The sequence below is a fragment of the Ylistrum balloti genome, unplaced genomic scaffold (genome assembly GCF_031769215.1).
Source record: "Ylistrum balloti isolate Yb309-2 unplaced genomic scaffold, AGI_CSIRO_Ybal_v1 Utg370512, whole genome shotgun sequence".
NCBI classification, from domain to species: Eukaryota; Metazoa; Mollusca; class Bivalvia; order Pectinida; family Pectinidae; genus Ylistrum; species Ylistrum balloti.
In genome coordinates, this window is record NW_026782330.1 from 176,231 (window position 1) to 199,132 (window position 22,902).

Here is a 22,902-nt window from a genome sequence, read left to right on the forward strand (position 1 = left end):
TGCTACACACACGAACACCGGTCATGTTTCATGTTACACACACGAACACCGGTCATGTTTCATGCTACACACACGAACACCGGTCATGTTTCATGCTACACACACGAACATCGGTATGTGTGTCATGCTACACACACGAACATCGGTCTGTGTGTCATGCTACACACACGAACATTGGTCATGTTTCATGCTACACACATGTTTCATGCTACACACATGAACATCTGTCCATGTTTTATGCTTCACGCATTAACAAAGGTTTTGTAATTCAGACATACAGCTCATCCTGTGGTGAATTTATTGATTAAACTCCATATTCCTTGATCAATCAAGCTGATGTATTTTCCCTTAATTGTTTTCTTCAATTAAGTATAAAGCGCTTATATTATTACTTCATTATAAGTTATTTAAATATTCTTCTAGATATTCAAATGCTCAGAAATGGTTATATCTGGAATATCTTAAAAATGACAACTTTCGTTATTAGAGGCATGACTGGTTGATAGATATTGTAATGTACCAATGAACTACCCTTTATAGTCGTTAAGATGAATGAGCATATACACCTACCTTGGGACTCGCAGATAACGTGGGATATTAGCAAACTGGATACCGTGGTCCATAGACACAACTTCATCATGGAACACGAGTCCGAATATCTTACAGATAGACAGATCTTCTCACGCAGTTTGATAGGTCCACACCACACACCATACCAAGCACGATCTGAACTAAATTAGAAGAGAAAAAAGCTAATCACTGACCCTAGAACCCACTGGATACCATGTATCGAATATGTGTGCTGCTACAGGTAAATGGCGGCTCATCACAATGCTCTCTGCTCTACTTGGGTTGGTGTCTCGGCGTCATTAAATTATCACGTTTCTGTTCTTATATTCATACGAGTTCTAATGTAATTCCACAATTTGAAAACATCGACATTTTAAGTTTTGGACTTGGATAGTCTCTCTATAAATCTTACATCTTATGTATTTTGTGGATATAGCTTGAAAATTAAGCAACGATGTGAATTTACCAACAGGAGTCACAACGAGGAAAGCAACATTTATTGTCACGCAACTAAAATAAGTTAAGGACAAATCTAACTACAGTGTACGCATTAAGTAAAAACAAATGAAGTTACGATGTCATGTCAGATATCAATATAATACTGAACGAGGAAAAACTAGCGACAAATAAACGGTGTATTCCGGATGTTTTATATAAAATTGAACAACTAATAACAGTATTCTACACGGGAATTTACATAGATTTGATAAAAACCATCTTCAATAACTCAGGTGATCATTGACATTGGCAGTAGGAGTTATTTTGGAAATTATAAGTGGTGTAATATTACAACGGACTCAGTAGATCGTTACAACATGCTAGTAATGAAGACGTGAGGGATATTATCTGACCAATGGCTTTGTTATGATACAAAGTGTTGAAATGACTTAAAACAACAATAAACCAATACTATTTGATGTTGGAACACCAGACATCATTCTGACGCTGCTGCCGTGCAGTGTGTCCCTGGGGTTTAAACTTACGTGTTAAAAGCGTAGCAATGATTACAAAGCTTGTTTGTGTACGATTCCGACGATAAAAACTGCCATCGAGCACAGGAAACCTTGCTGTGGCATTTCGTACCAGCTCCAACTTATACCAAACTACCTGTACTGTTATTGACCAAGCTCGGACACTTTGTTTACCGAATGTTGGTCTGAGGACCTATTACAGAATAATGGCGGATCATAGAAGAAGATTAATTGGACGTAATGCCTTCAGCATCAATCCGTTCTGATGCACGTGTAATCAATATGTGGACAGTTGGCATCAACTCCTTACCAATCAGATTGTCCATTATATTGGAATGTTTATGTAAATTGATTTTGAGATTCTTATGATAATAAACATCGTTTTCATTAACTTTGTACTGTTCGTTTCTAAAGGCCAAATTTGTCAAATATTTATTAATTAATTTATTTAAATCGGGACAAAACTACACCTGGTGCGCTAGTTGAGTAAGTTCATGAAGATCCTTTAAGGTTCATTAAGTTTATACGTTACACGGCGCTCCAAATATATCATGTACGTAACAAAAGAATTCCAGTGAGAATTTAGCGGCCACTTTCAGAGTCTACATTAATAAATCACCGAACTATCATCAATAGGCACGTGGTACTGTTGCTATGCAACGTCCGCCATTCAAAAACAATAACAATGAACACAATGAAGACAAAATAATGACCATCACAATTAACCACATCACAATAATTCAATATCACTTTATAATGTTATCATGCATAATAGATCATTATGATATGTACATATACCGTGGACTTTTCACCATTATTTTGTATGAAATGACAGATTGCAGGAATAACTTTGAGGGTATGGGTCCGTCTAACCGTCCGTCTTGTTGTACAACTTTACTTTTTCTTGATAAAGAGGGGAAACACACAAATTATACTAGAATTATAATTACTTGAGAGTGGACTTTGAAGAATTCAAATGAGCGTTAAACCGGCCAGTTTTAAATGCCGGGTATGTATTCCTGTAAAAAGCTTTATCCTAAAAATGGCGTTGTCATTGTCGGAACACACCTGCCACATATATTTTTGCTGTATTCGGCAGCGACGGAAAACAGCTGTAGTTTATCACGTGCATTAAGTCGACAGAAGTGCTTTCTGAAATTACTTAAAAATTAATAACAGCTTATATTTTAAGGCACTGCTAATGTACTTCTCTATATACTCCTGCATATCCGTGAATAGGACCTTTTTAATACAAATTTAGAATTAATTTCAAGTAATATCCATCATATAAAGATCTGTGTCATTCTTCTAGGACTTGCCAGTGGTGCTAAGGACCAAAACGTTGAAGTCATGTATGCGAATAAAGAAAACCGACACGTGACCAAAAGAAAAAAAAAACTAGAGAGGAAGGAGCACTAGTCCAAGGATTAATGTCGTAATTTAGTTGTATTTGATAATTCTAGAACAACGACAAGGCTAAGTGTATACTCGAACCCTGCCACTTTTCGAATGAATAAAACGTGACATGTAAGTAGCAGCATCCACTCCTGAGAATGCTTCTCCTATAAAACTGTTTTATTTCATTCTGTACATTGTCATACCCCATTCCAAATTAAACGCCTTCATTCTACGGTTATGAAGGAAATGTAAACGGTATAAAACATTGTTGTGAATTATCACACTGATAAATGTAAACGAGCCAGCTACATGACATTCCACCTCGAGGTCGTGGTTCGGCAACGCGACGGCTACAGTTAAAATGGCGGTATGTCCACAGGAAGATGGATGTTAATATAAACAAATATACCAGTTTGTGTATACGATTTTGCTGAAATCGGATTGTGTGATATTTCTATCTTTCGTTGTGTAATTTCAAATGCCTCGCGGAATCACAACTGTAAAAATAGACCCCAAATATGTTGACAGATTCCGGGGCTGGCAGCAAATGGAAAAATATTCATGTAAAGTGATAGTATTTGAAATGTGAGCTTCTTTGTTTAAAGAAATAGGCTTCTATTACAAAGCAGTTATATATTACGATTTGAAAGAAAAATGAAATAAAACTCCAACTGGTCAGCTGTTATCAAAAATATTTAAATACCAGAAAAATACCATTCAATCGCTAATCAGAGTTGTGTATCTATTTAAACAACCAAACAGAATGACAAAAAGAAAGCGACGTCCCTTTTTTTCTGTGGCTGGGAAACAGAAACAAAATCATCTTCTATGATAAGGTAACGTATCTTAAATAAGCAATATTAATAACAGCGAAATTCCGTCTGTACAGATAATAATTCTTTCTGTTGAATAGTTGCTATAGATAAAATACTATCATGCCAAGTATTTATCTGAATAGCATGGCTTGTTGTCTACATGGTGTAAAAAATCTTCGTACCTTCCAGCAAGGATGTTTTGCTCAATAAATACAAAATACCGAACTTTACACCACGGCCTTCACCCACAAGCTCATCTGTTACGTGAAATTGAGGAAGAAATAACGGGAGATCACAACACTTTCTCAAATATATGCTACGATTCTGAGGAACAAAGGCTGTCGGCAAGCTATCTAGTTGTTATTTACTTTCTTATTTTTTTTACATCGAAAAACAAAAGCATACCCGCTAGCAAACATTGCTCTTCTACTTTAATTAGAAACTGTTTGATGGTTTTCACGTAATCACCAGTAGAAATATGCTACCTTTGTGCACTCTAATTTTTAACTGTATCGTGTAAAGTTCCATCTCTTTTTCAGACAGACGTCAATCACGCAAAAAACTCGTTGTCGTCTAGTATACTTTAATGAGATGAAAATGAACGAAGATTTTCCAAACCGACATCACATACACCGTGCACATTAGTCGGTATCATAGACCTTAGTACTAACCAGTACGATATTCGTGTAAACCTGATCAATAAATAATCGATTTAAACTTTAGTTTTTCATTATTTAGTTTTTGTTTTTACATTGGTGTATAAGTTATAGGTGACATCCGACAGTTTAGAATAGAACAACAGTGTATGTTGGAAATGTTGTGTCCGTTTGTCTCACCGCAATATGTGGGAAACTAGGCGGGAAGCTCTCAGTTCAAATACTTCAGCATCAAGATTCTTAGTGAAAATAATTTCATTTTTTCGTTTGCAGACCTTTTGTAACATCTGTAACTCGCTGACATATTCGAGGTCTATATTTTTATGTATTCCTATTTAATGTATGTGATGTTTGTCTAAAGCCCGGAATTAATAAATACGTAGGTTAGAGTTCGTCACTGTCGCTATGTTTTGTGCTTGTTGAAGAACGTCTTTTGGTTGCCGTAACCAGCATGCCAAGTTTTTATTCATTTGAAAATTGGCCCGGTTCTGTACATACACATGTACTTTGCGTTATTTCAAACCATCAGATATTTGAACACTATGAATTATGTTGAATTATGGAACCAGAGCCCCATCTACATTTTGACATTTCAGACAATTTACATTGTCTTGTACCCGACGGCACATTTCGCGAGTCGAATGAGAAGAGAAAAAACATCAGACACGATTAGCCGTTCAGTAAGTCTGCTTTCTTTATCCTTGTTAGTATTCAGCAGCTACATCAGAAGCCGACACTTGATATGTCTATGTTTTCTTATTGTAAATGTTGACTTAACCTATTTCTCATAGCCAGGTCATTGAACGATTTTTTTCTTTATTTTTTTCACATATATATCTTTGCTGACGATGCATTTTGATTACAATATGGACATTTGTTCAACCTGATTTATAAAATCGTTTTGAAGACTTCAACATTAGGTTCACCAAGAACTCATTTATATGAGAACAAGTATCTACCGAGCCGTCAAAACAATAGATCTGTTATCCGTGGATAACGAGGATGGCTGTGTGCTTAGGTCATTCCTGCGTGGAAATGCGCATTTCCTGTCAGGTTTACGTCAAAAGGGAAGTCACGTGCGATGTGTAGTTGTACGTAATCAATGTACTGGCGGGCCAGTCTCGTTAAACATCATTACCTGAGACTTTTTAGACTCTTGAGATCATCTTAAAGATATCTTTGCCTAATTTCCCCTTTTGACTGTCTACTGCTTCAATGACTTGATCACGTTCTATTTCTTGTGATTTTGCAGAATATTACATAACATGGGTTTTTTTCTGTCGACATCACTTGATAATCCCGTCTTGCAACACGTTGCTCCAGATTTCCTTTAATTGTGCTCGATATCTTAAAGAAACAACTAGTTTTTACTCTGTAGTTCGTAACAAATATTATTTTGCTTAGCTTTCACAACTGATATGTCTGGATCCAAAAAGATTCCCTCTACAGTGTAAAAAACACACCACCGTGACCTAGTAAAATTATAACGAACTTACTCAGACCACGCACTCGCTTCTGGTCTTTGAGGAATAGTAATGGACAAGTTTACTTTTTTACAATACATGAATATTGTAAACAAAACAAACTTACTAAATTGTTATTCCTCTGAGTCCAAAAGCGAGTGCTCAGACCACGATGATGTCGAGTGTTGAAGTAGGAGCTTATTGTTTGTTAGATGTGTACACGTTTCTTACCTTTTATTGAGCAATATAGGAGAAGTTATGACTTACAGGTGAAAATATTGAAGAGGTTTGACAGTCTCCAAACAGATACCTGCTGTTTCTGATAGATTTTTCCCATAGTTCAATATTATTATTATATTTCAATATTAGCAAAATATTTACTTCACATATGAATAATGGAAGGAGAAAGAATGAAATTGAAATAATTATAAAGAATGAAATATTTATTTAGAATTTCCTACTGATAACACAGATATATAAATACTAGATACAATACACTGCTGATGTTATTCCCTAAGGGTTATAGCTGTCCACAAATCGATATCAACATCATACAATTTAACACGATGTCTAATCAAGCATGTAATAGGAGTATAACCTCACTTTCTGCTTTATCATAGGTTATGAGGTTTGTAATTAAGAAATATTTTTGAAGTTATCAGAAGTAAAAATTTCTTTGAAGAAATAACAGGTCAAGCAGAAGTTCCGGAGGAAATCCGACTTTTGATGTTTGAAATAAACTTATTTGTTAATGAAGATGTGAGATGTAATTCTAAAACGACAACAAACAATACATAGCACACGATACAAATACCCTTACGCCTCAAAATGATATGACATGGTAAGTGTAAATGGAAACCTACACCTGTTCACAAACATCACCTCTTGTAAGAGTTCGCAATTGTACCTTCTGTAGTGCAAATATAGGTTACGGTTACTATAAATAGGTATAAGATTGTGTACCCTTTTTATCTAAATGTTGTGGTCTGCGATTAGATGACGTGAATGCTTCTGGTGTAGACATGGTCTAATAATCTACCAAATTGATGGATAGGTGACTTGATAGGCTGCTGTACGTGTTTTTTAATGACAATCCTACTAGTGTTTTATTTATGTCATAATTGAATTATCTAGAAAGTCAAACTCTGTAGAGTAATACCTGACATCCAGATTTCAGCCAATTTGTTTTATAGAAGAGTTGACCTCTGTTCTTAAGCTCCGAAGGTCAAAACATATACAAAAGACAATCTTTGTAAACGCATGTGTGAAGTTAGAAACGAGGCGGAGAAGCAATGGAGCCTTTAGAGCGATGACGTGAACATTTTGTTGGATTCTACTTATAGTAGCAGTGACCCAGTTTTTGACTGCACAAGGTTGGAAGTTGAACGTGTGATTTGGTGACGTGTCTGTTGATTTGGTGATGTGTCTGTTGATCTAGTGATGTGTCTGTTAATTTGGTGACGTGTCTGGTGATTTGGTGACGTGTCTGTTGATTTTGTGACGTGTCTGGTGATTTGGTGACGTGTCTGTTGGTGATGTGTCTGTTGATTTGGTGACGTGTCTGGTGATTTGGTGACGTGTCTGTTGATTTGGTGACGTGTCTGTTGGTGATGTGTCTGTTGATTTGGTGACGTGTCTGGTGATTTGGTGACGTGCCTGTTGATTTGGTGACGTGTCTTGTGATTTGGTGACGTGTCTGTTGGTGATGTGTCTGTTGATTTGGTTATGTGTCTGTTGATTTGGTGACGTGTCTGTTGACTTGGTGACGTGTCTGGTGATTTGGTGACGTGTCTGTTGACTTGGTGACGTGTCTGTTGGTGACGTGTCTGTTGATTTGGTGATGTGTCTCTTGATTTGGTGACGTGTCTGTAGATTTGATGATGCGTCTGTTGATTTGGTGACGTGTCTGTTGAATTGGTGATGTGTCTGGTGATTTGGTGATGTGTCTGTTGACTTTATGACGTGTCTGGTGATTTGGTGACGTGTCTGTTGATTTGGTGACGTGTCTTGTGATTTGGTAACGTGTCTGTTGATTTGGTTATGTGTATGTTGATTTGGTGACGTGTCTGTTGATTTGGTGATGTGTCTGTTGGTGACGTGTCTGTTGACTTGGTGATGTGTCTGTTGGTTTTCCTTTGTTAATATTGTAATCATGTGTGTGGAGTTACGTGACAGTTTGATCAGAAATGTAGCCTGTAAAGAAAGGTCAATTCAGTACTTCTCAAGAAATGGTGATAACAAGCATTCACAGTCAAAATCTAAGACTGCCACCTTTCAGCCATTTTGTTGTATCTGATCAACCCCAAAATAGAAATGCTACATTTATCAACCAAAGGGAGCTTTCAAGATCAAGCCAGTACTTCTCAAGAAACAGAGATAACATCGTAAAAAATCCTATAATGTCATCTGTCAGCCATTCTTATCAGCCCCTACAATCGAAATAACACAGGGAGCGATGGAAACCTTCCTGTGATATTTGAGAAGATCTGTCCCACCTTTCATAAGGAATAGCTATAACAAACTTCAGTAGTTAACAATCAAAGATGGCTGTCTGTAAGTCATTCCGTTTTACAGATCCGTCTCAAATTAAAAAAGGCATATCTGGGGACAAACGGAACCAGTGGGGTGGGGTTAAGGGGTGTTTACCATAACATGGTTTCAGACTATAATAGGTTAAAATCTGCCAGTTTACTTTCCTGTTCACATCCCCTACCTCTGGGATATCACAGACTCAATTACAAAATATAATTGCCTGTCCTTGAGGTTATTGCAGACTTTTGGTTTAATCCTCAACATCTGTCAGGGAGAGTAGCATTTTAAAGAAAAGCTTGATTGACAGATGGATGATGGACAGACAGTTGGAGGACAGCGTACCACACCGAAAATTCCCCAGTTATTTTGTCTAGTGAGTAAGAAATAATAAAGAAGACTATTTGTTATATACAAATTTTAATCAACATAAGATGTCGGTAAACCAGGTGGACGGAGGAATGTGTGGAGCACAATAATCAATGTCTCTTGTATAAAATCTATCATAATGACAGTGTCTTAAAATGTTCAACACGTTCTTGGTAGATTTTGTAGAATTCATTTGCAATATAGTAGAATGGGGCCTCTACGTTCTGGAACTCCTTCTGTAAAATACAATAACGGAGGCAAACTTAGAAAATATTGTATAACTTAATCAATTTCTATCAAAATTCTATTTATTAAGTTTAAATAAACATTGGCATTTCTTTAAACACAAAACAAAGTTCTAAAACAATTCCGGTAAAAAAGTAAACTAAAAATATTTTTTTTGGCACTTAAATCTGACATCTTTCGAAATCTTCAAACATGAGCTGGAATTTCCCATTTGTTTACAAACATTATTGTTCTACTGAAGTAACAGTGAAGTGGATTTTCACCATAGATCAGTCAAGTCATATCTGATTATAAACCAAATAATTCTTCATTTAAGAATTTGATTACAACATGAATATAATTCTTGTTTGGAATCTTTCAATCTAATCTGACACAAATAAATCCACAGCTCTATGTTGCCATTTCTGACATACCTAAAAACACGATTGCTTTCACCGATTTTACTGATCACACTGGACGTCAACTAAAGGTGATATTATCACTCACTATCAGTGTCTGTATGTTAACATTTAGGATAGGTATACATGTATGCACTTACAGAGGAGCACTCAAAGTATTTCAGACCGTTGGATTCAGCAAAATGTGTGGCTGCTTTAGGACTAATCACCTGCCTCTGCTCCAGATCAACCTTGTTCCCAATCAAGACTCCTGCATATCAAAACAGATACAATATCAGTTTACATTTTATGATGAAAAAGAGTTCTTACAAGTATAATTTGTGTTAAGGGCAATACCAGATATCATTACAGTAATAAGGAATCGTTTACCCCTACACCAACCTACACTTGTGAATTAAGGAAATTTTAGTTATCTCCCCTTTACATATCCGTATTCTGGTGTGCCACACGGAATCTATGGAACTTCAAATAATCAATTATGTATTACAACATTCCTCTTCCTCTCAAACATCTTGCTGATATAAACAATATTAGATCTGACAATTCCTTTCAGAAGGACAATCATATTTTGTCCTCTTCCTCTCAAACACCTTGCAGATATAGACAATATTAGACCTGACAACTCCTTTTAGAAGGACAATCATATTTTGTACACAGTTGTCTGCATCTCTGTATAAATGTTGGGGTGTACACACAGCAATGTGATAGAACCGAGAGATATTGAGCATCACTCACTACAACTCATATTTTAGTTGACTTTTGGGTTACTCCATCGTGTCACAAAAAATAATGCTGTATTATTGGAAACACTCTATTCATAATGTGAAATTCTAGGTAGCAAGGATAACTATCAGCAACTACAGAGTAAGTAATTTCAGGGTGATATTTATGTTTGGTCGTTTGACCTTAACATCTAACCAACAATTCTGATATACAAAACAAGGCTTTTTAAGTAAAAATTAATTAACTGATCAGAGTTATAACAGAGAGTGCCAAGGTAAAACTATTTTTTGTACCTTGGATTGATTACTCTGACCTGTCCAAGACATGTCAAGTGCAACTATGCCTGTGAACTCACATCAAAAACTGAGTAACTATCAACTCTAAAATAACAACAATGATTGTGACTGACACAATACACATCTATACAGCACCACTCGGACATGTAAAGTTGGGATATGATAAGGTAGGCTATATACTTACACATTATACTTACACATCATTGGTTTACCATATATATCTAGTAGACTTACCTGGCATATGTACATCAGGCTTCTGTGACCTGACTCGTTCTAACCACTTCGCACAGCTGGAGAAAGATGTCTCATTTGTCACATCAAATATGACCATTATGACGCCCGGATGATCCCACTGTTGAAAAAAATATATAAGACAGTCAAAATGACACTGTGGTGGTCACACTGTCTGGAAATGATCAAAATATTTTCATCATCATCGTCAGTTTGCCTTGGATAAGGAAATATAATCAGTCATCGTACAATGTAGAGAAAGTGTTTTCATATAATTTTCGACGTTGTTTCCTATTGAGAAATTCTAAGAACATGCAAAATGTCATTAGAAAGTATACCTGTTATGGACATACTTAAAAATAAATCTTAATAAATACTTTGATCTTTAAAGATATTATATAACACTGAAGAAAATGATATGTAAGAACGTAAAGGATGGAATGATATTAAACGATAAGAGAGACATAGTAGACAATATGATAAGAGAGAAACCTTCCTCTATAAATATTCAACAATAGATAGAGTAGACAATATGATAAGAGAGAAACCTTCCTCTATAAATATTCAACAATAGATAGAGTAGACAATATGATAAGAGATAAACCTTCCTCTATCAACTTACATATTTCTGGACATGTTCTGAGAAGATTTCTTTCCCAGCTGAGTCATACAAAAACAGCTCCTGTTAAACAGAGACAATATTAATATAATTGTCAATATAAAATCAACCTGCTGCTTATAATCACAGCATACAAAATACATCAATATCCAAATGACATTACAGTATATTTTCATTTGTGTTTCGTCAAGATGATATAAATGTATGACAAAGAGTAAAAAGTACCATTATACATTTATAACATAATCACCAGTAATAACAAAATCTATAACAAGTTAAATATATTGTCAAAAGTTTACATGATTAAAAATACATAGTCTGACGAAGTTACAGTGAAGAGTATACAAGGCTGGCAGTGTGATAGATTTACAGTGAAGGGTATACAAGGCTGACAGTATGATAGATTTACAGTGAAGGGTATACAAGGCTGGCAGTGTGATAGATTTACAGTGAAGGGTATACAAGGCTGGCAGTGTGATAGATTTACAGTGAAGGGTATACAAGGCTGGCAGTGTGATAGATTTACAGTGAAGGGTATACAAGGCTGGCAGTGTGATAGATTTACAGTGAATTTACAGTGATTTAAGTGAAGGGTATACAAGGCTGGCAGTGTGATAGATTTACAGTGAAGGGTATACAAGGCTGGCAGTGTGATAGATTTACAGTGAAGGGTATACAAGGCTGACAGTGTGATAGATTTACAGTGAAGGGTATACAAGGCTGGCAGTGTGATAGATTTACAGTGAAGGGTATACAAGGCTGGCAGTGTGATAGATTTACAGTGAAGGGTATACAAGGCTTGCAGTGTGATAGATTTACTGTGATGGGTATACAAGGCTGGCAATACAGTGAAGGGTATACAAGGCTGGCAGTCTGATAGATTTACAGTGAAGAGTATACAAGTCAAGATGTACTAGTCATATGCATTATGTAGTCTGGAGTTATAGTACATACCACTGAATCTCTAGTTTCAGGAATATTGACTGACTTTACCAGCAACTCAACACCAGCAGTCTGGAAACAGAACAGGATTTCAACATGTGTAATGTTTAACATGAAAAATTATATAACAACTTAGAGAAGACAAAAAATAAAAAGAAGAGACCCATAGGGCCTGTATCATTGTGATGATGGTAGGCGTAAAATCTAAGATGGCCAATGGCCAATTGTGTATGCCATATCGCTTTTGTTACTAGAGAGATTAATTTTTTTATGTAAATTCCTGATATGCCTTATCCTACACAACTGAAGTACAGTAAACAAATGTATTATGAATTGATAACAAGCTATATAGTCTTCAGGTCATGATAGATGCTTTGTAAAACTTACTATGTGTGTACATACCCTATCCTTTAATCTATTTCTCATTTTAACTACCTAAACATGTAGAAATGAGTTGATTTTTACCATGGTGTAGTTCTTTGCAAAGTGTGACCCATCGCTGTGAAACATTTGACAGAGAGAACTTTTTCCAACTGTGGTATCACCTGAAACAATTAAGAATAAAGTATACAGTTGTTATTTGAATAACAGTTCAAGATTTCAGATTTGAACATTTTTTTCCACAATGGGGCATTAGAATGATGAAAACATGCTTACAAATGAAACATCAGTTAAGGGGTCTGTACCAATAAATATGTCAAGTTTCATTTAAATCGGCTTTGGGTCAAGGAGGAGTTGACTTGGCAACTAGAATGTCCGTTCAAGCTGTTAAATTTTAAAGAACGAGTTAGCTTGTCTTGTGAGTTATTCAAATCTGTTATTTCTATGTAATTTACGTGATTTATTAGATCTTGATAATTTCATTTCATGTTAATGGTTAACGTGTAAATACATCCAATCATATGTGGGTAATGGATGTTTCATGTCGGTAATGTATCCAACGAAACCTGCTGTGCACGTGGAAAACCGAGACGTCTGTAGATCATTAGATGCTTGGTCAGTTGGTGGCAGGAGGGGTCCGACACATGATTTTAGCAGCGAAGATTGCGTTACATCAAAGGGATCTCGGGGACAGAAGATTAAATAACATGTCTTGTCACTTTCTTAGAAATATAATTAAGATTACTTACCAACAATTATACATTTTGCTCTTAGTGTGACCGGCATCGCGGTTTGTAAGTTCTTTTCACGTTTGGAATGTTGTTTTGGTTGAGAAAGTACACAAAAACCGAACACGGTCTGAAATATGTGTTTTGATTGGCCAGCTCTGATCTACCAATCATAACCAATGTAACATTGACGGTGCATAAACCGGAAGTTGGGGAAGCTGGAAAGTTCATCGCGAAGCGAGAGCAAAATTAGCCTACTCTTCCGTAAATTTATACTTGGAAATTGCAATGAAAATTGTAATGACGATAAAGGGAAACACATTTTTCATATAGTATGCATCATATTATTCTTCCGAGTGTGAAGCGCAAAAAGGATGCTGAATAAATCGCCGTCCCTTGATACTACGGCCGTTTGCTTCAAGAGGCGGACATCACATATCACATTTCATCGTCATTGCAGTTGTGAGTGAGCTGTTGTGTGTTATAGAAGTTGCAACACTTTCAGAATATTTGTGAAAAGTGAAATTCCACACTGATGAAAATGCAAAAACCAGCAGATCGCAACTTTACTTTAACGATGGAGCGAGGAAATCATCTCATATTGCCAACTGCTTTTCACCCAATTAACAAATATAACCAATCACATTTGGTATTCGACTTGTACATGGCAGTCGCATCAGGTAGCACTCAAGAGGCCAGGAACATACTGCTCTCATATCCACACGTTGATTTTAACATACCAGTGAAGGGTGCAACAGCTCTATCTTTGTCTCTTTATAAGAGGCATTTTGATATTTTTAATCTGTTGATGCGTCATTATGAAAAGAGTAAGAATCTGAACTTGAACAAAAGCAGCAAAGATCATCTGAACCGTGTCGAACCACCGATCATCACAGCATGTCGAATGCATTTTCTTGAGGGAGTAGTTGCATTAGTAAATGCAGGTGCTGACATTGATGCCGCTGATAACTACAACCACACAGCTTTGTGGGTGGCATGCCGACAACAAATGCCTGACCTAGTGGAGTATTTGATTTCAAATGGTGCTAGTGTCAACAAAACTGACCAGTTCAATCGTACTCCACTCCTCACAGCCTTAACTTACAGGGTCAGCTCTTTTATAACAAAAACTCTTATTGTCCATGGAAGCAATTTACAAGGTCCGAAATACCCGATTGGTGGTATAAGTGCACAACATAATCCACTTTTCTGGGCATCAAAACACAAAGCTATGGAAATTGTCAAACTTCTTTTGTGTGCAGGTATCCCTTTGTGGGAGATTCGCAGTGTGAGGAGAGCATTAATCATGGATGGCGACAATGATGTGGCTATAATAAGTCTGTTAGATGCTGAAATCAACAACCCTCCAAGTCTGAAACAGCTCTGTCGAATGGAAATTAGATCATGCATCAGCAAAAACTGTAACGGGAAAGGGTTTTTGAAAAATATTGAAACATTACCACTTCCTGTTATACTTAAACAATATGTGAGTCTCAGAGTTTTGTATATGTAAGATTAATTATACTGATGACAGTATGAAGATGGTGATGGCTACATGTTGACCATTTAAACCAACTAATGCAGTAATATTTACTTGAAAGTTGAAACTGTCTTGATAATGACAATATCTGTCTGTCTGTGTATTACAATTTTATTGGAATTTGAGGCTGTTATGATGATGTGAATATGCTGTATAATTGCCAAGCTAGCAACTAATGTTGACTGTTTTTTTTACATAAGTACATGGAGTTTTATGCAATTCATGCGATAAAAAGAAACACAGATTACTTTGCCACATGTTTAGAATTCTGAATCCAAGAGGAACACTTACCATTTTTTTCATCTTTTGAATACAAATATGTTGTGATTAAACATAGCCTTCTAAATAGTTCCAGACATCAAAAACCTAACAAGAACATAATGATAATTTTTTACTGGAAAAGCAACAGGAAATGAAAGCTAATTGATGTTATGACATTACATATATAATATCATGTGATTTGTTTTGTCTTGCATGAAACTAGTTACATGTCAAACTGTATCACACAATAAGGCTATGTAGAGCAATTAATATCAATATGACTAATGACATATCCAAGAAAAATAGTGTGCAGAGAAGATATAAGAATACTTTGATTGAAACCACTTTTAGGATGTCAGTTTAAATTTGCAAAATGTTTAATAAAACTTGCTGTAAAATATAGTGAAAAAAGACTAGTTTCTGAAAAACATTGAGAACATCTGTATTCATGTAGTATGTGAGTGTTAAAAGGTCACATAAGTCACATCATGAAGGACTTCACAAACATTTGCATTCATTGGATTTAAACAATGACATACAGGCAGCACTCTACCATGTATGACATATGTTAGTTTTATATTATTTTAGCTTTAAAGATTTGCACGTGATGATGTTGATAGGTAACAACAATAACATGTGATCAGAAATTCCTTATAGTATAAACATTTCTTTTGGGATCTCGGTGTAGGTTTTTAAGGTTGATTCATTATTGACCAGCTGAAATTACACATTCTGTGATTTGGTGCCATAAACATACTGATATCATCTGTTGCCATCACATCAGTAAATGTATGAGACAATATTTGACAAATTATACGCAATAGTTTGTGCATACCATTGTCAGAGCAGACCATGGTACTGATTTGATAATTTCTTCATTTCCACAAAAAAGAAAATTGGACGTTCTGGATGATTTTGTGACCTCAGACTGTCAGATAAAGGTTGGTGTAGCATACTTACTTATAAAGTGCATTTACCATTACATGTACCAGTAAAGTATCTTAAATGTTCAGAAGTAATGTGCTCTTCACATTAAAGCTTAAAGATTTTTGAAGCCCGCCATCATCAGATGGGGCATGGACTCTTCAAACTGACCGTCGCCTGTTGTCCAAAAACCTGTTGTCTGTCAGTCCATACACAAAACCTGGTACATGCTTTTTCTGTAGACGTACTGGAATCATTTTCAAATTTCAAAGGTAGAGCCCTCTTGGTCCCACTTTGGGACGGATCAGAAAAATGAAATGGTTAACAGTTTTCATAGCTATATCTTGAGAAGTATTGGAAGATCTTTCATAAATTTCCTATGAAATTAGGTCCTTACTCCCTAATTGTATCCTTTGAACTTGGGACTGATTGTGAAAAAAAATGCTGACAGGCAGCCATCTATGAAAGTTAAGTATTGCTATTTCTGTGGAAATACTGCCACTGTAACATGTAATGGATCAGCCAATAGGAGGAAAGAAGAGAAAGAAAGGAAAAATACCAATTTATAAAAAACTAATAGTGATCAAACAATGGTGGGTGCCAAGATCCCTCTGGGATTTCTTGTACATTAGAGAGACGGTTGTTTGATGTATGTACAATATATAAACTATATGAAATTTACACGCCTGTCATATATGGAGTTTACATTTGATTTTGTTTCCAGAGTTCTTGCCATGTATGATGTTTGAATTTATATCTTAACTGTATATATTACTATTGTATGTGCAAATATCTGTTTACATATAAGCATTTGTCATATAGTAACTACAGTAAAAACATTCTGAGGGATCACAATTTACTTTATAGTCTATATTCATTATTGAGCTTGATCAGGTAAACAATTTACATGAAATGATGGGGAAAAACACTATTTTATATAAATGTTTTATGATGTATACCTTCAATTAAGTATTTACTATTTGAACTGTGAATGTGGATATATATGATCATATGTTTCAAACATTTTTATATCCAGTTACCCATGTTTTGTACATTGCTGAGACAGCCCTAGTGCTTGCCTGTGTTGGGACAGCTGTATGCCCTGTAATTCCTGCTGGTCTGATTCAGATATTTGCATTCAAGTTGCCAATTTGTTAGTTTTAAATGTCTTAATTAAAGGTCAGGATCACAAACAGATCATGGAAAATGCGAGTGGCATATTTACATACAAGTAATTTGTATCTTGATGAAAACTGTTTTGAAAAAGTGAGAGGACCACTAAGTGATTATGATATTTGAAGTAAATGAGATATAACACATTAAAAATTCTGGGACCAATTTATTCCTTTAGAAAGAAGAAACACAATACTTGATATCCAAAGAACCACGTCAGGCTTGCAGTTGTGTAGGCCCCATTGTTAACGCCAAGAAAATATGTGCATTTTTGCTGCTTTTTTGATACTGGTACTATATACATGTATAAAATTGTAAAATTTATTTTGATGTTTTCTGTACTTGTGACTTACAGTTTGTTTCATACTGACTCTAAATGAACAACCGTAAGAAATGGTATATATTGATCATATAAGACACTTACCGTTTGAATCCAACATCAGATGGTCTCCTCGGGCATTCTTCATGAATTTTTGATTGTGTTTATTGTTTCCTGAATACAGTTTTGATAGATGTTTGTGAAAGTTATCATAAACAGAGTATCTTATGTCAGAGTAAAAAACTGTTTTAACTTCCTCTGTTAAGATAAAATCTCATGTAATTGGCTCTGTTATAGTAAAATCTCCTGTTATTTGCTCTGTTCTTGTAAAAACTCTTTTCATTTGTGCAGTTTGGTAGTTAGGTTTTCAGCATGTGATGAAAGTATTCTTTAATACCTGTTTTTACATTTGTTTTTGTTTGATTTTAGGTTTTAAATGTTTGAATAGAAACAATAAACCAAGTTAATGCTGTTGTAGAGGATTACTGTAGTATGTATATATATACATGTACACCATGTATGGTGGGAAATAGACACATATACAAACACACAGGCAGTTGTGATGGTATAATCAGTTCAACAAAAGTATATCACATGATTATACATTACATGTCATATGTTCATCCATTGAAGGTTTGAATTATTAAAATATGGATTGTTTATATAAATTAGAGATTAAAACACTAAGTCCAGTGGGAATTACCATTGAATGTGCTTACCTGTAAACTGGATGTTGAGGATGATGAGTGTAATCTTCATGGTGATAAAATATCACAAAATATAAATAGTTGTGTTGTACATGATCAAGTACAAACATATATATTTTATATCATTATTTGATTGTTTAATACATTTTTGTACCTTCAGTGATTGCTTTAGGATTAATGAATTGTACTATTTGGTATATGTTGGTCTTGTTGCACGAGGTGTCATATGTTGTCCTCTGTATGTAAAGCTCTGACTGGATTGTTTATTTTTATTTTAGCAAGTGTGGAGAGTTAGAAACCAAAACAAGTCTAGATAAAACTTAAGTATTCGAATGAAATCAGAAGAATTGTCTTCTTTAACTACAGTAGTTATACAAGACATTAAAATACTAAGGAAAAAGAAAAACTCATATTTAGGATGTATGATATATATGGGGCTATGTATTTTCATTTCCTGACATCCTTTAGCCCAATTGATGATGTCAGCTCTTAGCTAACCAGTCAATGACAGGCAGCTGACTGATCGTAACTATGGTAATCAGACTGACATGACAGTCACACTAATAGTATATGATAAAAACAACCAGTTCTACCATATATCACCTGGTTCTAACAGTTGCCTTTTTATAAAGTTTATCCCAGTTGATGTGATGCTTTCCAGGTCTAAATCACTCTTTGGTCTTGAAACTTTTACAACAGCTGGACTTGCACAGCATTAGCCCAGAAGTGTTACATCAAGTTGCCATTTGGAATTTAAAGTTTATTTATCTTCCTAGAATTCAATCAGTCTTCCATGTACTCAAGATATTTATTTGTTTATTCTTAAACTTTCAATTATTATTGTCATACAGTGTAAGGTTGAATCATTATAAGTAGCATAAAAAAAAAACAGAATAAAACTGATAATTCTTTTCCACATCTGCCAAAAGTTCATATTCCAAGTTGAATTTAGGCAAACACACATTTTAGTAAAACCTCAATTTTCTACCTAGTTGTTACTTTTGTACCAATTTCACTTTCATGCTGAAGATGTTGCATTGTACCATGAGGTGGTCTTACTGTCATGTCTTACAGGGTCAGCAATCACCAAATCATTAATTAATAGGTCTGTGTGTCAAGTTCTTTTGTACAGTATTTCATTATTAAAAATTGGGTGCCAGTATTTATATAAGTGTTTGCTGTATGACATTGCATGTTGATGTGTGCTATTTGTTTGGTTTTTTCTCTAGTTTTTGTTGGAGGGCAAGGAGATTGATATTCAAATACTTTCAATTCTGTATTGTCAAAAGTATAAATTTGCCATTTCTAGTCATTTTGTTCATAATTATGTATTAATAGCCATGGTTGATGAATTAAATTGAACGTTTAGAACAGGACAGAGAAAAAATGATTTCATTTGATGCTAGTCACAATATATGTTTTGCATGTAGACTGAACATCTGCATGTATGTTTGTAGTGATAATCAGATAATGTTCAGTGAATGATGGCAAGTGTTTCCAGAGTTTGTGGATCCCTCGTTTAAATCCTGACCCGCTCCATTGTATTTTCCTCGGCCATTTTCTTGGTGTCTGGGACCAATTCTTGTTTTGAAGCAATGAATGTAAATTACCGTGTAGTGTTTACTTATTTGGAAACAGAGATGTACAGACCAACAAACTCCATATATTTTTATTTTCCTAGATGTCAGAAGTCCCAAATTACAGCAGTTATTCTTTGTTACACTTTGAAACACATTACGTACAGCATATAGTTTTTGTTTTCTTATGCTGTTTTTGATTTGTCATGATATAGTGTACCTATAGTGAAGTATTTCACCGAGTTTCTTCACCAATATTATAATACATGTAGTTTTTGCTTTGGTTAATTTGTTGCTCTCAAAATATTGTACACTTGCAGATACCAAAGACATTTTTGTATCGGTGCTGTTTTGATTAAGATTAAATCTTATTCAAAATAATTTTTTTTCTTTGTTTTGTTATGAAAATGCCACTTTGCTTCATTTTATTTGTAAATAAATGATTACAAGGTTCTGGAACAATATTGATTATTTACAGGGTTTTCCATAATTTTGTTAGTAGTAGGCTGTGTAGTGAAGGTAGGAGGCCGGCCTGCCTTGTACATGTAGTCGTGTACGGAACATTATTACGGAACTGGATTGGTGAAGGCAGCGAAATGATCAAATTGGCCGGCGACCGGCTCTGATGGAAAACCCTGATTAATGATATGGAAATTTTCCTGTGGAATGTCTTCTTATATGTATACAGTCATTTTAGCCCACCATCTGACCTACGTCCATGGTGCATTGTCTATCCGTCGTCTGACTATCCATAAACAGATTTTGTTATCACTATTTCTTGAGAAGCACTGTATGGATCTTTCTCAAATTTCATATATAGGTCCCCCTTAGTCCCTCTTTGTGCCCATTTGATTGTGGGACAGATCAGAAAAACAAAATGGCCGACAGGTGACCATCTTTGATTTTGACTTTAAAAGTGTGTCATTGCTATTTCTTGAAAAGTACTGTATGGATCTCTCTCAAATTTCATATATAGGTTGCCATTGGTCCCTAGTTGTGCCTGTTTGATTTTGGGACTAATTTGAAAAAATAAAATTGCTTACAGGGGAACATCTTGGATTTGGAAGTTAAAGATAACCATTGCTATTTCAGCAAAGGAATATTCAAATTTCCTCATCAATTAGAGCACAAACAGAAAAGAGAAAAGAAAGATCCAACTGTCAAAGATCAAAAGCTGGTAGGCACCAAGATCCCTCTGGGACCTCTTGTTTATGTACTGAAATTTATTGCATTTGTGAGGAAAATTTTCTTTTTGATGTTATTAAGTAATTAATTTCATCTTTTGACACCACTGAATATCCATATAACCAGAACTTTGATTTATTAAGGTACATGTACCTCAACTTCAAATTAATAAACAAGATTCAAATATGGCATTATCTATAGATTGATCAGACAGAACACTCATGTGCAAGGACAGGACCAACATTTGCTCTGGACTTGTTTGTATTTTGCTTTAGAAGGTTTAAAGAGAAATATTGTTTCATTCATTTACATAACACATCATTTGTTTATCATAGAGCATATATCTGGTGTATTTGCAGTTTTCAGAAATGCACAGGAATTTTGTGGTACTATTTGGTTCATGTTGAATAGAGGAGGCAGATTGTTTCGATAATAATTGGTGCTTAAGGTTTATTGTGTTGACCATTTCATTTTTATGGACAAATAAAAATCTGGAAGTATGCTTACTTGTATCTGTTCTTTGTGTTGCTCCTATGGGAAGGTGAGAAATATCTTACTAGCTTATAAAGCAATATAATACTAAACACTACTTACAGAACTAGTGTTTTAATGATATTGATTTCTTTTGTAATGTACAAGTTTTTCAATGTAGAAACCATATTTGTGGTACATGTCCGGTAAGTTGGGGTCATTATTGGTTACAGAACTTGTTTGTTGAACATCAAGATCTTAATGATGACAACCGATTTAAACGTGACACAAGTCCAAATTTCACATAGGACAACAGTATGTTAGGAGAAGACGTAGTAAAAATGTTCAATATGACAGTCAGGGATATGATGGTCTGCATGTGGTAAAGGTATGAATTTAAGTAAGGATCATGAATCTGTGGACATATATATACAATACATTTGTGAAAGTTCTGTCTCTACAACTTTTGATTTTACAGAAGTAGTGATAGCATATTTTAAAGACAGCAGCAATCTTGAATTCAGCACTGGTAAAATCTTCTATGGACCACAAACAACTCGCCAGTGGCAGTTCTGTCTTGATAAGACATCATTTATTCAGATGGGAACTATTTCCTTAAGATTTTTTATTTTGTGCAAAACTCAAAAAAGTTGAATAGCTGACATCAACCCAATACCAGATGACTACTTTGATATGTACACAGCTGTAATTAAATTGAAATGTAAAGCTATACATCAAAGGATCAAAAGGTTATACATTTCCTCTAGTGCCATCTGATAATTTGGAAAAACAAAAATGACCTACAAGATCTCGAAAATCTAAGGAAACCCAGCTCTAGTAACTAATGGCCAAATACACCTCCCCCCCCAGCACCTCCATATGGAAAAATAACAATACTGAATTGATTTATTTTAAAATTTATTTGATGTTTCTGAAGATGATCATTTACAAATGGAATGATAAATTCATGTTGAGGAATTATTTCTTAAAATTCAAAATTAAAATGATGTAATTTGGAAAAATTATAAGTTTTTATTAAAAAAACAAAAAAAACAAAAAAATAGAAAGAAAAACAAAAAGCACTTTGTACGTATTTTCATTCATTAATTGTATAATTATTCAATATTTTTTCACACCCTAGACCTCATATTGATACATATACCTCGCAAGAAGAAAGGTATGGTTGGTATTTCATCTAATCTTGGTATATTTCTTTATTATTCATTTTGTCTTTAGATTGCAGTACAAGCTGTGACAAACATGTATCCAAGCTAAAACAAACACAAATACCAGCTAGCCCAAACACAAATAAAATCTTACACCAACACAAATACCAGCTAGCCCAAACACAAATAAAATCTTACACCAACACAAATACCAGCTAGCCCAAACACAAATACCAGCTTACAC

The 22,902-nt window shown here is 34.9% G+C and overlaps 2 protein-coding genes across 2 annotated transcripts; one reads left to right on the forward strand and one right to left on the reverse strand.

The window, feature by feature from the left end:
* Window positions 1-8,805: 8,805 nt before the first annotated feature.
* On the reverse strand, window positions 8,806-13,444 carry LOC132555765 (intraflagellar transport protein 27 homolog). Its single transcript, XM_060220129.1, has 7 exons — window positions 13,357-13,444; window positions 12,692-12,771; window positions 12,239-12,298; window positions 11,288-11,347; window positions 10,669-10,786; window positions 9,556-9,665; window positions 8,806-9,007 (listed from the first exon to the last, which is right to left on the reverse strand). The coding sequence occupies exons 1-7, from the start codon at window positions 13,391-13,393 to the stop codon at window positions 8,906-8,908; spliced, it is 567 nt and encodes a 188-aa protein (XP_060076112.1). The 5' UTR covers window positions 13,394-13,444; the 3' UTR covers window positions 8,806-8,905.
* A 189-nt stretch (window positions 13,445-13,633) lies between these two features.
* Window positions 13,634-21,523, forward strand: LOC132555733 (protein fem-1 homolog B-like). The gene has a single exon (XM_060220096.1). The coding sequence runs from the start codon at window positions 13,871-13,873 to the stop codon at window positions 14,846-14,848; it is 978 nt and encodes a 325-aa protein (XP_060076079.1). The 5' UTR covers window positions 13,634-13,870; the 3' UTR covers window positions 14,849-21,523.
* The last annotated feature ends 1,379 nt before the right edge of the window (window positions 21,524-22,902 follow it).

Coding starts and splice junctions, on each gene's coding strand:
- LOC132555765 (XM_060220129.1), bottom strand. CDS start 13,393: ATGCCGGTCACACTAAGAGCAAAATGTATAATTGTTG. Junction 12,772..13,356: donor AGCAAAATGTATAATTGTTG/GTAAGTAATCTT, acceptor TAATTGTTTCAG/GTGATACCACAGTTGGAAAA. Junction 10,787..11,287: donor CAGAACATGTCCAGAAATAT/GTAAGTTGATAG, acceptor TTTTTTCAACAG/TGGGATCATCCGGGCGTCAT.
- LOC132555733 (XM_060220096.1), top strand. CDS start 13,871: ATGAAAATGCAAAAACCAGCAGATCGCAACTTTACTTTAACGATGGAG.